At 43.2% G+C, this 16713-nt stretch overlaps 1 protein-coding gene across 1 annotated transcript in view; it reads left to right on the top strand.

The window, feature by feature from the left end:
* Positions 1 to 16713, top strand: part of kdm6a (lysine (K)-specific demethylase 6A) — a 77402-nt gene that overhangs the window by 40159 nt on the left and 20530 nt on the right. The window contains exons 7-15 of the mRNA XM_061723261.1: positions 2584 to 2638; positions 3077 to 3111; positions 5475 to 5568; positions 9202 to 9328; positions 11790 to 11888; positions 13914 to 14133; positions 14484 to 14624; positions 16101 to 16193; positions 16282 to 16359. Of these exons, the coding sequence (XP_061579245.1) occupies positions 2584 to 2638; positions 3077 to 3111; positions 5475 to 5568; positions 9202 to 9328; positions 11790 to 11888; positions 13914 to 14133; positions 14484 to 14624; positions 16101 to 16193; positions 16282 to 16359 (942 nt within the window). The remainder of the gene's footprint in view (positions 1 to 2583; positions 2639 to 3076; positions 3112 to 5474; positions 5569 to 9201; positions 9329 to 11789; positions 11889 to 13913; positions 14134 to 14483; positions 14625 to 16100; positions 16194 to 16281; positions 16360 to 16713) is intronic.

Here is a 16713-nt window from a genome sequence, read left to right as displayed (position 1 = left end):
AGTTATATCAATTGTTATTCCTGCCAAGTGGGCTGCACGTGCTGCACGTCCTCACTTTATCTTGGATGCGCCCCTCCTTTTTAGTCCTGACTCACTGCCAGCAACACACATACACTTCCACCAACCGGAGCTCACACAACTGGCCCAGTTAACCACAGGGAGGGCTGGGCACTCGTTCAGAGGAGCACAGATTAAATAAAGGCAGGAGGGAGAGCAATGAGAGAGAGGAACCTGGAGCAGGCAGGTTTTTTTTTTTTTTTTTTTTTTTTTTTTTGCAGGTGATAAATGAGGGAATAAATGTCAGCTATTTTTTCTAAATAATTTTTTTTTAATGAAGATTGCATTCTTCGAGGTGCTTCTTCATTGCAGGCAAATTAGGATGGAACAGCTGCATATCCATGCAACCAAGTTATATTCCACAGTAATACAGACCGGTAGCTTTTCTTACTGTACATGGGTGATTGCTAATTGGGCCAATGAGAGAAGAGGAAGAAACCATGGCAAGAGTGTGCCGAGGTGTACTGAGGTGATGAGTGTGCCGTCTCTCTAGAGCCGCCTATCAATAGAGAGGAGCTTTGAACTAAGAAAAAAGGTGAGATGGAAGGAAGGTGGGGGTAGAGGTGGTGTGTGCCTGCTCTTTCCTGTTTGAGGTATTGTGTGTCATCTCTCTGCACTCTCCACTGCAGCCGTCTGCTGAATAGTAATCAGTGACACCAGGATAGAAGAGGAGGAAGAAAAGGGGGGGTGGGGGGGGCTGAGAGAGAGACAGAGAGGGAGAGAGAAAAAGACATTAGAGAGACAGAGAGAGGGAGTGAGGAAAACGAGACTTGAGGAGGGAGGTGGAATGCCAAGCTGTCGATCCTGCTGCATTATCTTCCTGCCGGTAGAGCAAGTGTGAAGGGAAGGGGAGGACGGAAGGGATCTGCAGGTGGATGCTGAGATGAGAAGGCCGTCTAGGTAACACGCTTTCTGAACGCTTTCTCAAATCAAGGGACGTGGCTGTGATGAGCGCGCCTGACGCTTTGGTTTTCATAGTTGTGCTTTAAAAGGAGTTTATTCTCAGCAGGGTCCTGTGTGTCTACGCACGCTGGCAGCGCGTGGAGCTCCTCCGCCCCTGGGTGAATCACGCACGCAGAGATCCAGCTGGACGGGTCTTGATTTTTATCCGTCTGACATTGAGCGTCTGTGCAGCTGCTGCCGGACGGCCACGGGCTCCTCCTTTTAAGTCTGCCTGTGTGTGTGGTCACAGCTCTCTCCTGCCTTTTGTGGCAGATAATGATTTTCTTGCCTTTAAGGTAAGAATTGCAACACAGTTGGTCAGCCGAGCTCCATCTGTGCGTGTGCGCTGCAGTCTTGTAAGCTAGTTCCTGGTCTCAGGAGGTTCTTGTGCTCAAGGGGCTGCAGGAGTTTCAGGCTGACCCAGATACAAGTGGTGGCTTTTTGGAGGATTGGAGCAGATTGTGTCTGCGCTGGGTCACCATGGTGCAGCTGAGTAGCTGCAGGAGAACCTGTCACCTTGAAGCCACCTATGCATGCCTGGGTTTTAAAGTACTGCAGGTGTGAACACCTTGATGAAAGTTCAGTTCTATGTCAGGTTTATTTCATCCCTGCAGATTTCAACCATTTCAGAGCAGATGGTTTTATGTTGTTAGGACCTTTTACAAATGAACATTTATGCAGTTTACCATCAATCTGAAACTGGGAGTTGTAGGAGAGGCTGAAGGAGGACCATGACAACCTGAAGAGAAACCGTAATCCCCCCCCGCCGTTGTAGTTACGTGACGCATGTGGTAATCTGTTGAATGACACTGGATGGAGACACTTTCCAGTTGTGTGCCACGCCTTGCCAGCCAGACTAAGCCTCTGCAGACACCTGTCTTATCCCACAGTTCTGCCTCCAGCTCAGAGGGAACAGGATGCCATCGGTCCTGCTGGATGCCATCAGTCTCAGTTTTCAGGCAGCCTGTTGCTCCTCACTGCTCCACGGCCAACATATGGAAGTGGATGTGATTGACATCAGCGTATAAAGACACACCAGCAGCTAGTGTTTAGCCTCTAATCACACGTGCCAGCCTGCGGTTTTACAGCACGCGTGGGGATCTCCGTCGGCTCGTCTGGAGATGGTAGATTCAAGCAACTGCTGCAGAATGAAGGAGTCCTCTTTACATGGTTGAAGTGCCGTCTCTGGGGGGGGGGCTTTAGTTCTTAAGACAGACTGTAAAGAGGGAAGGTTACAGCCAGACGGGTGAATGGAGACCAACGTGTCTGTGGCTCAGCCCCTCCAGCCATCAGCTTCCTCTCATGTTACAGTAGTCAGGGTTCATTCCGGTTTTTTTGTGAATCTGATGGGGCGTTCTGTAAAGAAAATTAAAGGAGAGGGGGGGGGGGGATTAAATCTCCGGTTGCCCTAAAACCCTCGTGGCTGACAAGTAATCCAGTTCTTTGTGACAAGAAGGATTTACTGGAAGTGTGTGTGTTTTTGTTTTATCCCACAGATACCCATTTCTGACTTTTGCAGATCACTGATTATGTGGAGGTTCAAATATTTTGCCTATATGACAAATGTTCTTTCTCTTTCTGCAGCATTTTCACCTGGCATTGATCGACTCCGATCTGTGCACTTTGTCCAAAGCTGAAAGTAAGTAATAGTGTTGCTTTCATTGTCAGATTACACAGTAAAAACATCTGCTGCATGCTGCTGCGTGGTGCAGCGTAGCACTTAGACGTGATACGCCTCCTCCCAGTACACACGAAACACATATTGATGGGGCTTAAGAATATTTCTACAAAGCAATTTTCCACCCCTGTTGCTCATGTCCTGCTGACTGCCCGAGACCGGTGTTGCCTAGGAGACAGCATGAGGAGAGGAAGCTGAAAGGGCTTGCAAATACGCCGCACATGCACTGTGATTTCAGATTGTATGTACACTCTGGAGAGCGTCTTACTCCCCCGCCCATCTGGCTCAGTACTGCCGGCAATCTGTATCCGTGGTGGTCTGTAGGGAGAATGTGAAAGATTTGATATCCTTCTTTTAATAGGCAAACTAACCCCCCTTTTCTGTGCTCTCTCCCTACAGTTCAGTTCCACATTGCTCATTTGCATGAAATCCAGGTAAGCAATTGGTTCAAATTCCTTTTCTCAGTATTTAGAGCAGGTTAAAGGAACTGCTCTAAATAATTAAAATATTGCAGCATGTTTTTCCCGCTTTTTGTTCATTCAAGTTTTTCCAACACTACTACTCTCTGTTGCTGTTTTTTTTATCCTGCAGTCATTGGCTTGAATGAAATGTGTCGTAGCTGTTTGCTTTCTTATGGTGGCATGTTTCAGGAAATTGGGTTGATACTGGTTTAGTCACAAGTTGATTACCTGGATAATAACACACACTAGCAGGAACCTGGAGCCTTTTCTTTTTTTCTTTTTTTTTTGTAGATTTTGAATTTGTGCCAACAAATTCAAAAGTGTAAGGGTGTAAGAACTTGTTTGTGACATTGTAAATTGAATGCTTTCATTATTACAAATGCCGTCAATCTGACAGAAACGGAAATAGAAGTTGGCAGCAAGACAGAGACAAAGAGAGGATGCAGCTGTGCAATAAGTAATTTATTTGGATTTGAAATGACAGCCGATGCCAGGTTTCTTGAATCCCCTATTACCTCGACTGCTCTGTCCTCTGTTCCTAACTTGCCTCGTCCACTCCCAATGCTAGTTGGAGAGACTAAGTTCAGACCTTGCAGTAACACTGAGAAATCCAGTCACAAGTGCGCAGCGTTTTACATGTTTATTCACACCTGGTATTGAAATGTGCACGTAGAAGCAGATGTGCAAACACGATTTGGTGAACAGAAATCGAAGGACGTGCAGTTTGTTTGTGGTCATTTGCCTCCAAATTCCAGTTCTTGAATCTATCCCAGGATGCTTTAGTGCTCAGACTATGAAGAGGATGTAGACCCAAGCGTCCCAGGCCACCTTTAAATGCACCCTGAGTGACCAGATCCAAATCTGTCTTGGAATTAATAGTTTATTTCCTCTTCGGGGAATAATAAAGTATTTTGAATCTGTCCACACCCTGCAGTTAGCACTGGCCACTTGTGATCAGATTTCCTAGAACGCATTTAATTAAACGTCTGAAGGTCAACTGGGGTTTTCACACCGTAGTTCATGTTCTCTAGTCGGAATCATTTGATAAATTTGGCTATTCAACTTGGCTTTGCTCTTTTTCACACAGAAAAATCCAAACGTACCAATTTTTGTAGTTTGAAACCACGTGAGACCGCAGACTAAAGCTCGGCGGTGTGAAAGCACATGTGAGCAGACAGGATGTGCAAGAAAAGGACTAGTACAGATTCCTGTTCTGTAAAGTGAACGGGCGTCTCAGCGACAGCTGGCCAGCAGCTCCAGTCGTGTTGCTGATTGGTAAATCATTGGTGCTCCACGGGCACGCATTTGGCCTCTTTCCCAACACGCTGGATTGCCACCTCACTGATTTGGAAGCAGTTGTTGGTTTGTTTGTTTTTTTTACCTCACAGGTGCATATTACTGGATCGCACAACTCGATGAACGATGGGCCTTTAACAGTCTCTGTGGTTTGAAGGCATCTCTAGTTTTTAACATTAACGTGACAGAGTGAAGAAACCAATCAGCAGCGTGAAACAGCAGATAGAAATGAGGCATTTTGACTGATCAGATGAACACGGTCAAACATAAACAAGCCCAGATGAGAGATTGTAGTCTTTACTAGCAGAGCTTATCACTTAACTTTTGTGGGTCTTGAATAGAAATGAGGTATTTTTGGAGTGAGTTTGGGAGATTTTCTGTTGTGTCTGAGTTTTGCTGCCCTCTGACCCGGTTTGATGACAATCATTAGTCTAAACAGGAACCAAGTACCTCTCTGATTTATAAACCCTGACTGCGGATGCTTACGGAGGTGTCTGTAGTGCATGCAGGCAGGAAGTGTCCAGGCTGTGCACGTGCATGCCTGCATGTGTAAAGTCACTTAAAAGAGCCTGTGAGCTCCGTCAGCTTTGAAGATGCCTAGGTATTTCTTTAGTTTGCTTGTGAGGGGACTGTGTTTGAGCTGATAAGAGGCCATTCACATGCCTCCACTTATTGGTCTAGACCCAAGTTCACCAAGGTCGCAGAGTTAAAACAAGGAGGCAGCTCAGGTTTCACCAGGATACAAAGCATGCACTGCAGTCAACACACACATCCATTTAAGTGCAGACACACTTAACGCTGCCAGACGTGTTGAGTCTGGCCTGTCCTCTTCCTCGCTGACCCACCCCCGTGTGTGTGTGTGTGTGTGTGTGTGTGTGTATGCATGTGTGTGTGTGTGTGTGTCTGGTCGGTCATTACGAGTGTGAGGAGGTCTTTAGACGCTTTGTGTCTGTCCAGAGAGAACCATAAACACTGTCTGGCTCTAACAACCCCTCTTGTCATTCTCCTTTTCCCTCTCGCTCTCGCTTTTCCTACTGCAGAAGAGATACAGAGCAGCAAAAGAGGCGTATGAGAGTCTGCTGCAGATGGAAAATCTCCCTGCACAGGTGAAGGCGACCACACTGCAACAACTGGGTGAGTGTCTGCCGCTGTTTGTGTAATGACTCTTCCCTGCACTTTAATGGTAACGGATCACGCTGGAGAAAATGCCACCCTGTACTAAGACGCTTTTTGTGGCAGTAAACTGTTTGAGAGTCATGCATTTGGAGGGGAATTGCAGTATGATTTGTACTGTAAACTAAGGTGGTTGGTTTAATCGTTGGTTGTGAAGTTGATTCTTTTTTTCCTGAAACTTTCTGCTAGATTTTCCCAAGTGTTAATTTGAGCACATGTGCTGTGACGAGATTGGAAAAGGTGCACTTCGTACACTTTTCTATGACCTTTCTGAGTAGTTTATTTTATTTAAGAAGCAATATTGTTTAAAGTCCAATCAGAACACTAGAAAACAAAATCTGTGGTACAAAAAGGTTTAGACTTCAAGATTTCAAATACTTTTCACTGTTGTGTTGCTTCAAGAAAAACCTTGACTAGTTCTTTTGTTTCATGATGCTTACGGGGAAGCGGTTAGATTGTAGATTTAGTTGCGTTGTGCTCATCTCACGTGACTAGATTTAAGTCAGGCGAGCAGTTTTTACTCCATTCTGGATTTGTGAGGGCAACATTGAGCAGCCATTACAGAGTCCCTTTGATGTTTAATTTATCATGCAAATGCTAGTTTAACTTGGACAAAGAGTCTCCTTTTGTCTTCCCGAACTGGAGCAGGATTTTTTCGAAACATAAACAGATGTTTGACCTCTGCGTCTGAATGAAACGCAGAGGTCTGTTACAGCGGAGATCAATGAAGCTTGCTGACTGGATGCAGCGAACACACCCCTAGAGCAGTAAAACCAGCAGAAAGTAGGGCATTAGATGCCTTGCTCAAGAGCACTTCAGCTGTATGTGGGGGACCATTCTCTGCTCCAGGGGTCATATTTGTTTTTGCCTGTCAGAGGAATGAACTGTGAACTTTGTTCTCGAGCTACGTCTGCATCTCTGGCCTTCAAGCCCTGGCTGTAAGTGTGAAAAGTGAAGAGACGAGGCGGGATAACGAATCAGCTGCAGCTTGTTTATCGTCTGACATGTGGGCCATTTTCCACTCTATTTAACTGGAGCATGCATTTTAACTTTGCCTTTTTTTTCTTATTTTAAACCAATCTAATCATGCTATTGTAAACATTGGATTGTGCTGCATTGGCATTTGACTGACTGGTTCTCTCTGAACCTCTTTGTTTGTCGGGAGGTTGCAGATGCTGTGCATGGACGTTTCTTTCCTTGCTGTTTGTGTTCAACTAAAGTGTTTTTAGTAACAGAATAATGTGGAAACCTGAGTCATATTTCCATGTGATAGAGACTCTGCCCCCTGTTGTTCAGTATAGGGGAATACACTTCGTTTCAAATAGCTAAAAACTTCCCCACAGCGGAGGCTAGTTCTAGCAGGTCTCTGTAGTTGGTAGTAAGTTGCATTCATTTCAGGTGGGAGCTGTCATGCACGCCCCTCGTCAGCGGTTCTGTTTGGTGGTCTCAGGGCTCCGTCTCTACTTTCTGGAGATGACGTCCTGACCTGTCGGTGTCATTGAGCTCCGATCGTCAGCCCTCATGGGAGCGGCTCGCAGCCAAGTGTGAAGCTGCAGGGAGGGCACGAGCTGCTGCCTCAGGTGGAGGAGTTTAACCATCTTACTCTCAAGAGAGGGAGGGACGGAGCAGGAGACCGACAGGCAGATTGATCTGGCATCTGCAGTATTGTTGACTGTACCAGTCTGAGCCAAAAGAAAATAATCTACATTTACCCATTAGTCTACGGTCGTCCTCTCGTCTTTGGCCACGAGTGCTGGGTAGTGACCGACAGAACAAGATTGCAGATACAATTGGCTGGAAAGAGTTTTCTCCACAGGGTGGTTGGAGTACCGCTTGGAGAGAGACAGAGACCCAGAGTAGGTTTCCTCTACATCCAGAGGAGCCTCAGATGTTTTTAAAGCTTGAATATCAAGCTTTTATCAAGCTTTGTGTGATATTAATCTAGTGACTAGTCTTAAAACGATGAATTGCCAGTTGAGCACTGTTACATTCAGTTCTGTTTGACAATGTTTAACTACAAATATGTCTGATTGGCTCATCTGGATGATAACAAAAACTCAGGTGAGATCATATCAACATCAGAGAAATGAGGAGATCAGTGTTGATGATGAAGTTCTCTTGTCTCACAGCTTTACGTTTCTGATTCATTTCAAATAACAGCTTTTTATTTATTTTTTTATTATTCTTTTGAAATGTGTCTTGAGCTGGAGGTGCACCTTGTGAGGGGAAGCAGCGCTTGTTTGAATTGTAGACGACCATTCTACGCTCACTTCAGCTCTGCAAATGCAGATTTCCATTTTCCCGTTTTCCTCTCCTCCGTGTCAACAGCCTCCCTTTCTCTCCTCCAGCCAGTAGGAAAAAGCATTCACAGGCTCCCCTGCTGGGGTTGCCATGGTGATGCAGGGAGCTTGCCACAGGTGTATGTGATTGGCTGCAACCGCCATCCATAGAGGAGTCTCCAAGTTGTTTTGGACAGAACCCAGTCATGCTTAGCTGAGTTTGGTGTGTGTGTGTTCGTGCTCACCGTGTGGATGGAGGGCAGGGAGGAGTTGTTATTATGCCTGGCTCCCGTGAAGCTCTGTGAAGTGTGTGTACATCTGAGGAATACCCCCTCTCTCCTTGCCTCCTCTCAGGATTACTGTTTGCTGAAAGCCTGTTGCAGAGACAGTTATTTTATAACTTACCTGCTTGAACATCGGTCATCTTCCCTTTTGTCCCTGATTCAGATGCCTCATGCTGCTGTTGCACCCATGACACGTAATTAGGAGTGAAGTCATGCACGCCTGTTCTCTTAGGGGGTCTTGATTGCTCTAGCCCCTGACCAGCAGGGCTGGGCGATATATCGAGATTTTAATATATATCGATATATTTTCAAACGCGATATGGTACGAGACAATATCGTTTATATCCATATAGCTTATTTTGCGACAAATTGATTGTACATCAACACTGACCCCTCGCGCTGGTAAAAAAGTACCTTTGGGTGCTGAAACCTGACAGTGTTGACAGGTTAGTTTTCCTGGCACAAAATCTGCAAAATGTACAGTAGTTGACTTGTTGGAATTATTTGAGATTTGCTCAAAGAGATGCAATATCTGTTTACATGTTTTATTTGAGATTTGCACACATGTTTTGTTATTTGCACAACTGTCAACTTCAGTGCAAAAGTCTGCCTGTTACTGTCTACATTGTATTAATTGCACAGTGTATTTTAATTTAATTGTTATGCAGGAAAGGGATATTTGTTTTATTTTATTCAAGAAGCATTTTTATTCTATATATGCAGGCAGTTTATTTTTATTTCATTTGTTTAATACATTTTGATATTGTGTTAACCTCTGTTAATAAAGGAACCTGTGTGACATTTGGCACGAGGCTTTGTATTAAAACTGACTGTTTTTTTAAGGGTTTGCCTCAGAAAAAAAGAAGCTAACAGAGATGCTATGCTATAATGCTTTGAGGGAATTATGTCACAGAAAAAATATTGATATATATCGAGTATCGCCATTCAGCTAGAAAATATCGAGATATGACTTTTGGTCCATATCGCCCAGCCCTACTGACCAGTACCCTTGTTGTTACTCTGATCTTCAGGCTGGATGCATCACACGGTGGAACAGCTCGGAGATAAAAGCACTAAAGACAGCTATGCCATCCAGTGTCTGCAGAAGTCTCTAGAAGCAGACCCCAACTCTGGCCAGTCCTGGTATCTTCTCGGCAGGTAAGACAAACCAGACATCAGTGGAGTGGAGACCTTTGACCTATCACTTCCTGACACCCTGATTATTCTGTTGGTTTACCTTGACGCTGACAGCCAGTGTTAATCATGGTGACATGCTTTATTTTTGGTTGTAAATGACTCATCTTGGGCCATATAGAAACACATGCACATGAAAGGCATTTCCCTTTTGAAAACTCCCACGGTTCATTTTCATGCCTCGTCATTTGTTTTTCATCTGCAAAGCCCCTCATTGACCGGGATGAAAATCTTTTTAAAGGTTGATTTCTCTCTCAATACGACTGGTTAGGTTGCTGCAGTGATGGGATATGTGGCAGGGAGTGTGAATGGACTCTTGTACTGTGAAAGCGGATGCTTGCTTGCAGTTACCATCCTGTGCAGTTTTAGCAGCAGGTTGATCCTGGCGTTATGTACCGAGTTGCCAACATGAGGAGTAATGCAGCCTCGACTGGTAGGAAAGCAGCTGAAATATTGAGCAGAAGAGAACTTCAGACGGTCTTTTATTGGATTTATGGGGTGTCTTTTTAGCATCTGAAGGGAAAATCTGAACTGGAAAGCCCTGTGACCCATGCTTGAACCACCTGTCTGTTATTAGTTCACTAATGTTTGGGTTTGGACATGTGTGCATCATTGCTGAATTTGGATCACAATCAAATGTATCTTGATTTACAAAGTCTGACAGCATGGAATATATAAAGTGTGTTTGCAGATTTTCGAAAATTGGATTCTCAGTATGAGTCTCGCCCGACCTTCTCTGGGATAAATGATTCCTTAGTGAAGTGACACCGGTAATTCCAGCTTTCAGCCGCGGTTCAGGCCTAAGAGCAGAATTAAAACCACCCAGAATTCATCGCCTGTCTGAGGCAAAGATGCAAACCTTAATTACAGTAATTTCTGAAGCATCCTAACTGTGGCTTTGATTGCAGACGGCGAGCGTTGAGTTGAAATCCGTGCATGCAGGAAGTACTAGTTTCCTTTTTCATTTTGAGTGTTTGAGCTCTCCACTGTTACTGAGGACAGAAAGAAATCAGCTGTATGCTTTGTCAGGTTAGCATACAAATTTCTCTTTGGATTATTATTATTATTATCATCAAAATGGAACGGAATCTGAAAATGAAATGCTCATAAATCAGCCATGTCCCCTTAACATAAGATCTGGTAGATGATAATACACACTGACATTATTTTTATAAGTCTATGCACTCGTTTAGGTTCTGTGTTCTGTGTTGTCTTAACCCTTTAATGCTGGATGCATCATTTAATTTAGGAAACCTACCCACCCCTTATATTAACAAAAAACAACATTGGGTCATACTTATTTAAATTCAGTGCATTCATAATGTTGCAAAATTGTTATTTAGAAAATTTTCAAGACGAAATTAGTCTTGTTTTTTTTTTTCTTCTAAAATTTCAATAGCTTATATTAGGGCTGGGCAATATGGACTAAAAGTCATATCTCGATATTTTCTAGCTGAATGCGATACTCGATATATATCTCGATATTTTTTCTGTGCCATAATTGGGGTTTCCCCAAAAGAATTATAGCATAGCATCTCTGTTAGCTTCATTTTTTTCTGGGGCAAACCCTTAAAAAACAGTCAGTTTTAATACAAAGCCTCGTGCCAAATGTCACACAGGTTCCTTTATTAACAGAGGTCTGCACAATATCAAAATGTATAAAACAAATGAAATAAAAATAAACTGCCTGCATATATAGAATAAAAATGCTTCTTGAATAAAATAAAACAAATATCCCTTTCCTGCATAACAATTAAATTAAAATACACTGTGCAATTAATACAATGTAGACAGTAACAGGCAGACTTTTCCACTGAGGTTGATAGTTGTGCAAATAACAAAACATTTGTGCAAATCTCAAATAAAACATTCAAGTCAATTTGTCACAAAATAAGCTATATCAAAATCATAAACTTTTTTTTTTTTTACATCGATATAAACGATATTGTCTCGTACCATATCGCGTTTGAAAATATATCGATATATATTAAAATCTCGATATATCGCCCAGCCCTAGCTTATACAATAAACACTTGAAATTGGAAAATAGTATTTTGTCTTTTATTATACTGTATGTCAGGCATGAACGGGATAAACCTGCCTGAAATGCTGAACGGTGAGCCAGCTGGTTCTGTTACCTCAAACAAGTTTGCATCGTTCATTTCTAAAACCTTACAACCTTATTACATCACTGACATGCAACAGTTGACACTTGCTGCAAATGCGTTGAGCCTGCAGCATTTTTAACTCAACTAGTTCACCCCCAGAGTCTTCCAGGTGCAAGGAGGGATTTTATATTCACGTCTCCTGGTTAAGAGTTTTGCGATGTAACTAATATGAAAGGAGAAACCAGCAAGTGTGTTTGAGGGACTACAGGACCAGAACCTACTATGAACTTAACACTGGTCTGCCTCGTTCTCCCCAGGTGCTACTCCAGTATTGGGAAGGTGCAGGATGCCTTCATCTCGTACCGTCAGTCCATTGACAAGTCTGAGGCCAGTGCCGACACCTGGTGCTCCATCGGGTAAGAACAGAACAAACCTTTTAATCTGGAGCTTTTCTAAGAGAGGAGTCATGTTTCTTAATTTTTGTGGTTTTGGAAATGAACCGGTGGATTTTAGGACGTTTGTGCTTAGAACGCCCCACATGCTCTTCTACAAAAAAGTTTGGTTTGGAGTAAGGATTAAAACCAGCGAGGCATCAAGAGTAAACAAGTATAAACCTGAACTTAAATACGGCTGTGAATTCAGTGAAGCAGTAGAATAACGTACAATACTTTTCCTGCTCTTTGATCTATGTCACAGCGCTGACTGTCACCACTTTCAACAGCATTTATAAAACAAAAATTTGCAACTATGTTTGCAAACATTGTTGCTTGTTTTAACTGTTACTTCAGCTTATTTTAAGCTGTTATTTCTAATTCCAATTGCGTGCAGAAATCCTGTTTGTGGAGTTCATAAATATCACCCAGCGCTTGAAAAACATGAAACATCAAGTGTTGTTTCCAAAGCATTTAGAAGCTGAAACGGTCCCGTTACGGGTGCTTTCAGAGCGCTGTCCATTTTCTCTGGTCAGATTCATTTGAGGAGACACAGGAATCGGAGTGTACCTAGATGTGTCGCTTCAGATCATACGAAAACATGTTCCCGTCTTATTGCTAAAAGGTCTGCCGCAGGAGCAAGAAAGTAAATGCAGGAGGAAGATCCTTCTTTGTGAAATGCATGTACTGTTTTTATGATGTGGCATACATAATATGAGCTGGGTTTTGTTCTGTTGAATCTTCATATTGCTTGTCGTTATCATTCTCTAATAATTGAGCTAAAAAATGAAGTCTGGCTGCAGAAGAATGTTTTAAAGTACACGAGTCTCTGAATGCACTTTGCAAAACGGTACGGGGGGGTTGAAGCCCCCTAAGGCATTGGTTTGAGGGAAAATGAGGCACAAGATGTGATCTGTGTCGGTAAATTATCTGGCTTCATTGCTCTCTTGTACAGAAGTTCAGAATATGTGGAAAGTCAAACCAGTTCTACGGTTGAACCAGGTCTAGAGTGGCTCCAGCACCTGGTTGAAGAGGGATAATGAATATATGAATATGCAGCAGCTCCAAGGCTGCAGAGGACTTGAGAGAGCTAATAAGAGAGGAGTGGAGAGTGGAGAGGGATCTGTAGTTGGATGTGGGCAGGAGGGGCTACGTCCCCTGAGAGTGGATGAGATGAGCGGGGCTCAGGAAGATACGGGCATTCATCCTGGAAGATTAGGGCTGGGGATCGATTCAAATGTCAAGAATCGATTCGATTCCGATTCTTAAGATTCAGAATCGATTATCATGCTTTGATTCGATCCGATTCGATCCAATATTGATTTAGGTTAGTGTTATTAAAACTGTTTTTAAAACTGTTGCATGAATTATATGACTGTAGTTATGCAAAATATTACTACTAGTATTATATTGAGATTAAACAGCAAGTATTGGCAGCTAATGATGCTGTAAGGACCAATCAGCTCCCAGAATGCTGATAGAACTGCTTTCAGAAACATCGTGTGGGTCACAATTATCAAACAGATCCAGGCAGCAAACAGAGACGGATGAAATCGGTTTTATTTTTTCCCACATTCCGTTTTTATTTGTTCCTTTTTCGGTCTATTTTGGTTTTTAATTTTTGAGCATTTGGTTTTTAGCATTTTTTGCAAATGTAACCCCAAGACAGTATATAAAGTAATGAAATATAGACAATTTATGCAATTATAACCTAACACTTTAATGTTTTCATACCTTTAAACATATTTAAAGGCAAAAACATGGCACCAGTTATTCTCGTGTCCAACAAAACATTCCTTTTTTGGGGATAAACAAAAAAATAACCAAAAGTTGTAATGTAATGATGAAAAAAAAATACATAAATAAATAAAATTTAAAAAAATTGATCTTTAGACATATGAATCGATTTTTAGGAATTAATATGAGAATCGATTTAGAATTGGGGAATCGATTTTTTTCAACACAGGCCTATGGAAGATGGCAGTAGAATGATTTCCTCTTCCCTTGCAGTGTTCTGTACCAGCAGCAGAACCAGCCTATGGACGCCCTGCAGGCCTACATCTGTGCCGTTCAGCTGGACCACAGCCACGCCGCAGCCTGGATGGACCTGGGAACCCTCTACGAGTCCTGCGGCCAGCTGCACGACGCAATGAAGTGCTACATCAACGCTACGCGCAGCAAGGCCTGCCTCAACACCGCCGCGCTCACTCAGCGCATCAAACTGCTGCAGGTGGGCCCGCCGTGCACAGAGCCGTCAGCCGGGCCTGCTTACTTAGATGTTGTGGAGTATTTTGGTGTGTGTGCATTATGGTGCTGTGTTAATTGCCAAGCATTGCCAAAGCAATCAGCTTTTTAAAATGCCGATTGTGCTTATGTGATATGAATAACGAGAATTCATATTTGTGTTTTTATTTTCCTCATTTGATTGTTAAGCATACATTCATGGGCATTAAACATTTTTAATTTTTTATACTCTGTAGACAGTTACACCACCTATAAGTAAGCAGTCGCCTTTGTAGTAACTCTCTTGCTCAACCTGAGTTCAGTACTAAAGTGTGTGTCTAACACAATTTCTCCTAGGCTCAGTTGTGTAACCTACACCCAGGTAGTCTGCAGAATAAGAGTAAAATGCTTCCTAGTATTGAGGAGGCGTGGAGCCTCCCCATCCCTGCTGAGCTCACGTCCAGGCAGGGAGCCTTGAACACTGCACAGGCGCAGCAGGTGAGACCCATGGCTTGCATCACTGGCCAATACTGGCTTCTGCACCAAAAGATAAACTGGGGATACAGTAGGGAGGAATTGGAAAGAGCCCCTGATTGCAGCCTAATTGCTGCAGTGTAGTTATCCTTCGCAGTCCTCTCTCTTTTCAAATGACTGCTGTTAAAATATTCAGCAGTGCTTCACAAAACTACTCTCTGTCCCTCAAAGCTTACTCGTTTTTGCAAAGATGCACAAATCTCGTGCACTCATTGCAATGCACTTGGCAAACTGCAAGGCTGAAAATGCATGTTTCATGGAGGAACTATGTAAACTAGTCTGGATGCATGCATTTATTTGTATTTGTCATATTATACTTTCGCACAATTTACTCTTATTGAAAAATTGTGCAAGGATTTAGGGTTTGAGCATTTGAAGCAAAAATGGTCTCGAAAATCATGTTTAATCATTTTCATGTTTTTTTTTTTCCCCCACTCCCTCAGTATTGTTTTGAAAACGATTGTTTAGATTGCAGACTCACTGATGCTAAGCTCAGATGAATCCAAAAGCTGTCGTAGAACAGAGGTTTTCCTGCGTCAGTGGCCTATAAGCATCCACAGAGCTGCTTGAGAGGAACTCAAATCCCTTTTCCTCAACAGAAACACTTGCTTCATCATTTTTGCACTCATGTTGCGGTGCATAGTAAACTCGTAATAGTGTAGTTTAACTTGGCAGTTTGCACCGGACCTGTTCTCTTATTGATTCCCAAACAGCTCAGCTCAGTGGAATAGGTGCCAGCTGGAAGAGAACAGTTGTATCACAACATAGTTGTCGCCTAAACTCTCTATTTGATATCTGAATATTTGAAAGCAATCTCCAAAGTAGATTTGACTTTTCTCATTCTTCCTTCTAAATGAGACAAATTTAACCCGAACACATTAAGTCCTGAGTCTAAAGGCTTCCCCCTCCTGCTTCATCACATCCACTCTCCTCTTTATCTCCTCCAGTGGTTTTGACTGTTATTAGCACACACCCTCCTTTATGGGCCACAAACGCTCCTCATTTCCATCCTGCTTGATCTCCAGCACCATCACCAACTTGTGCCACTATTTAAGCTTGATTTGTGATCGCTTATATGGAGTCAATAAGACATCGATGTTGCAATCTGTCGCTGTTTCTGTGGAGCCTCAGCCGTAGTATAAACACAACATGAGCATGCACAAACAAGCTGGCGTTGCATACATTCATATTCAATCTGAGTATTCAGATTTTGACCTCCTTCAGCCTTCATATATGTCGTTCACACACTCAACTACTCATAAATGCATGTTAATGTGTCGTATCGATATTGTCCTTCAGTGTTATTGTGCAGAAAAGTTTGGATCTGTGCTTGTTTGCTCCTCTTTGGGCTGGTTTTTAGAAATGTAGTTTAATTGAGAAGGACAAGCTGCTGTTAGTCCAGTGTGTCCTCTCAAGCTGTGTGTGTGCTGGGGTTTCCAGGCCTGTAAGGGGGATGGGGGCTCATCTGCCAGCAATCACGCCGACCCACAGGCTAGTCCTGCCAAGAGGAAACGCACCGCCAGCCCGGCGAAGGTACAGCCAGGAGCATTAACGGCACCGTTTCTGATGGGTGAAGCTTAAAAGGGCGAGCTCAGGTAGCATGTTTCTCTCTCCTCCACAGGGTTCTGCAGACTTGTGGACGAACAACCCCAATCAGCAGCAAATCCCCAGCTGGTATCTAACGCCACAGAAGCTTCAGGTAGGGACATGCCTGCATTTCCACAAGTACTTGAAGTGTTAAGTGAAGCGTTTGTGTCAGCCGTCAATGAGACACAATGATTTCAGACGTCTTCCTTGGCTGCGTCCATATTTCTGCAACAGAATCACGCCCCTCTTTACATCAGCTGCTCCAGAGTCTGACGGTCGTCAATATTTACTTTGATTCTCAGCTGAGATTTCTGATCCTCTGAATCTTGGAGTCATTTTTAAAAACCCACCTAGTGGGGGGGATATTTCCTCACCGTTGCTCTGGATTCAGCTGCCTAAACAGTCTTTTCTCCATCCAGACACGTTACCGACCTGTTGGCTTGCCATTTATTTATGTGATGGTTGT

This window comes from Cololabis saira, chromosome 6, assembly GCF_033807715.1.
Source record: "Cololabis saira isolate AMF1-May2022 chromosome 6, fColSai1.1, whole genome shotgun sequence".
Taxonomy (NCBI): Eukaryota; Metazoa; Chordata; class Actinopteri; order Beloniformes; family Belonidae; genus Cololabis; species Cololabis saira.
The sequence above is the reverse complement of the archived record's forward strand: the minus strand, read 5'-3'. Positions and strand labels throughout refer to the sequence as shown.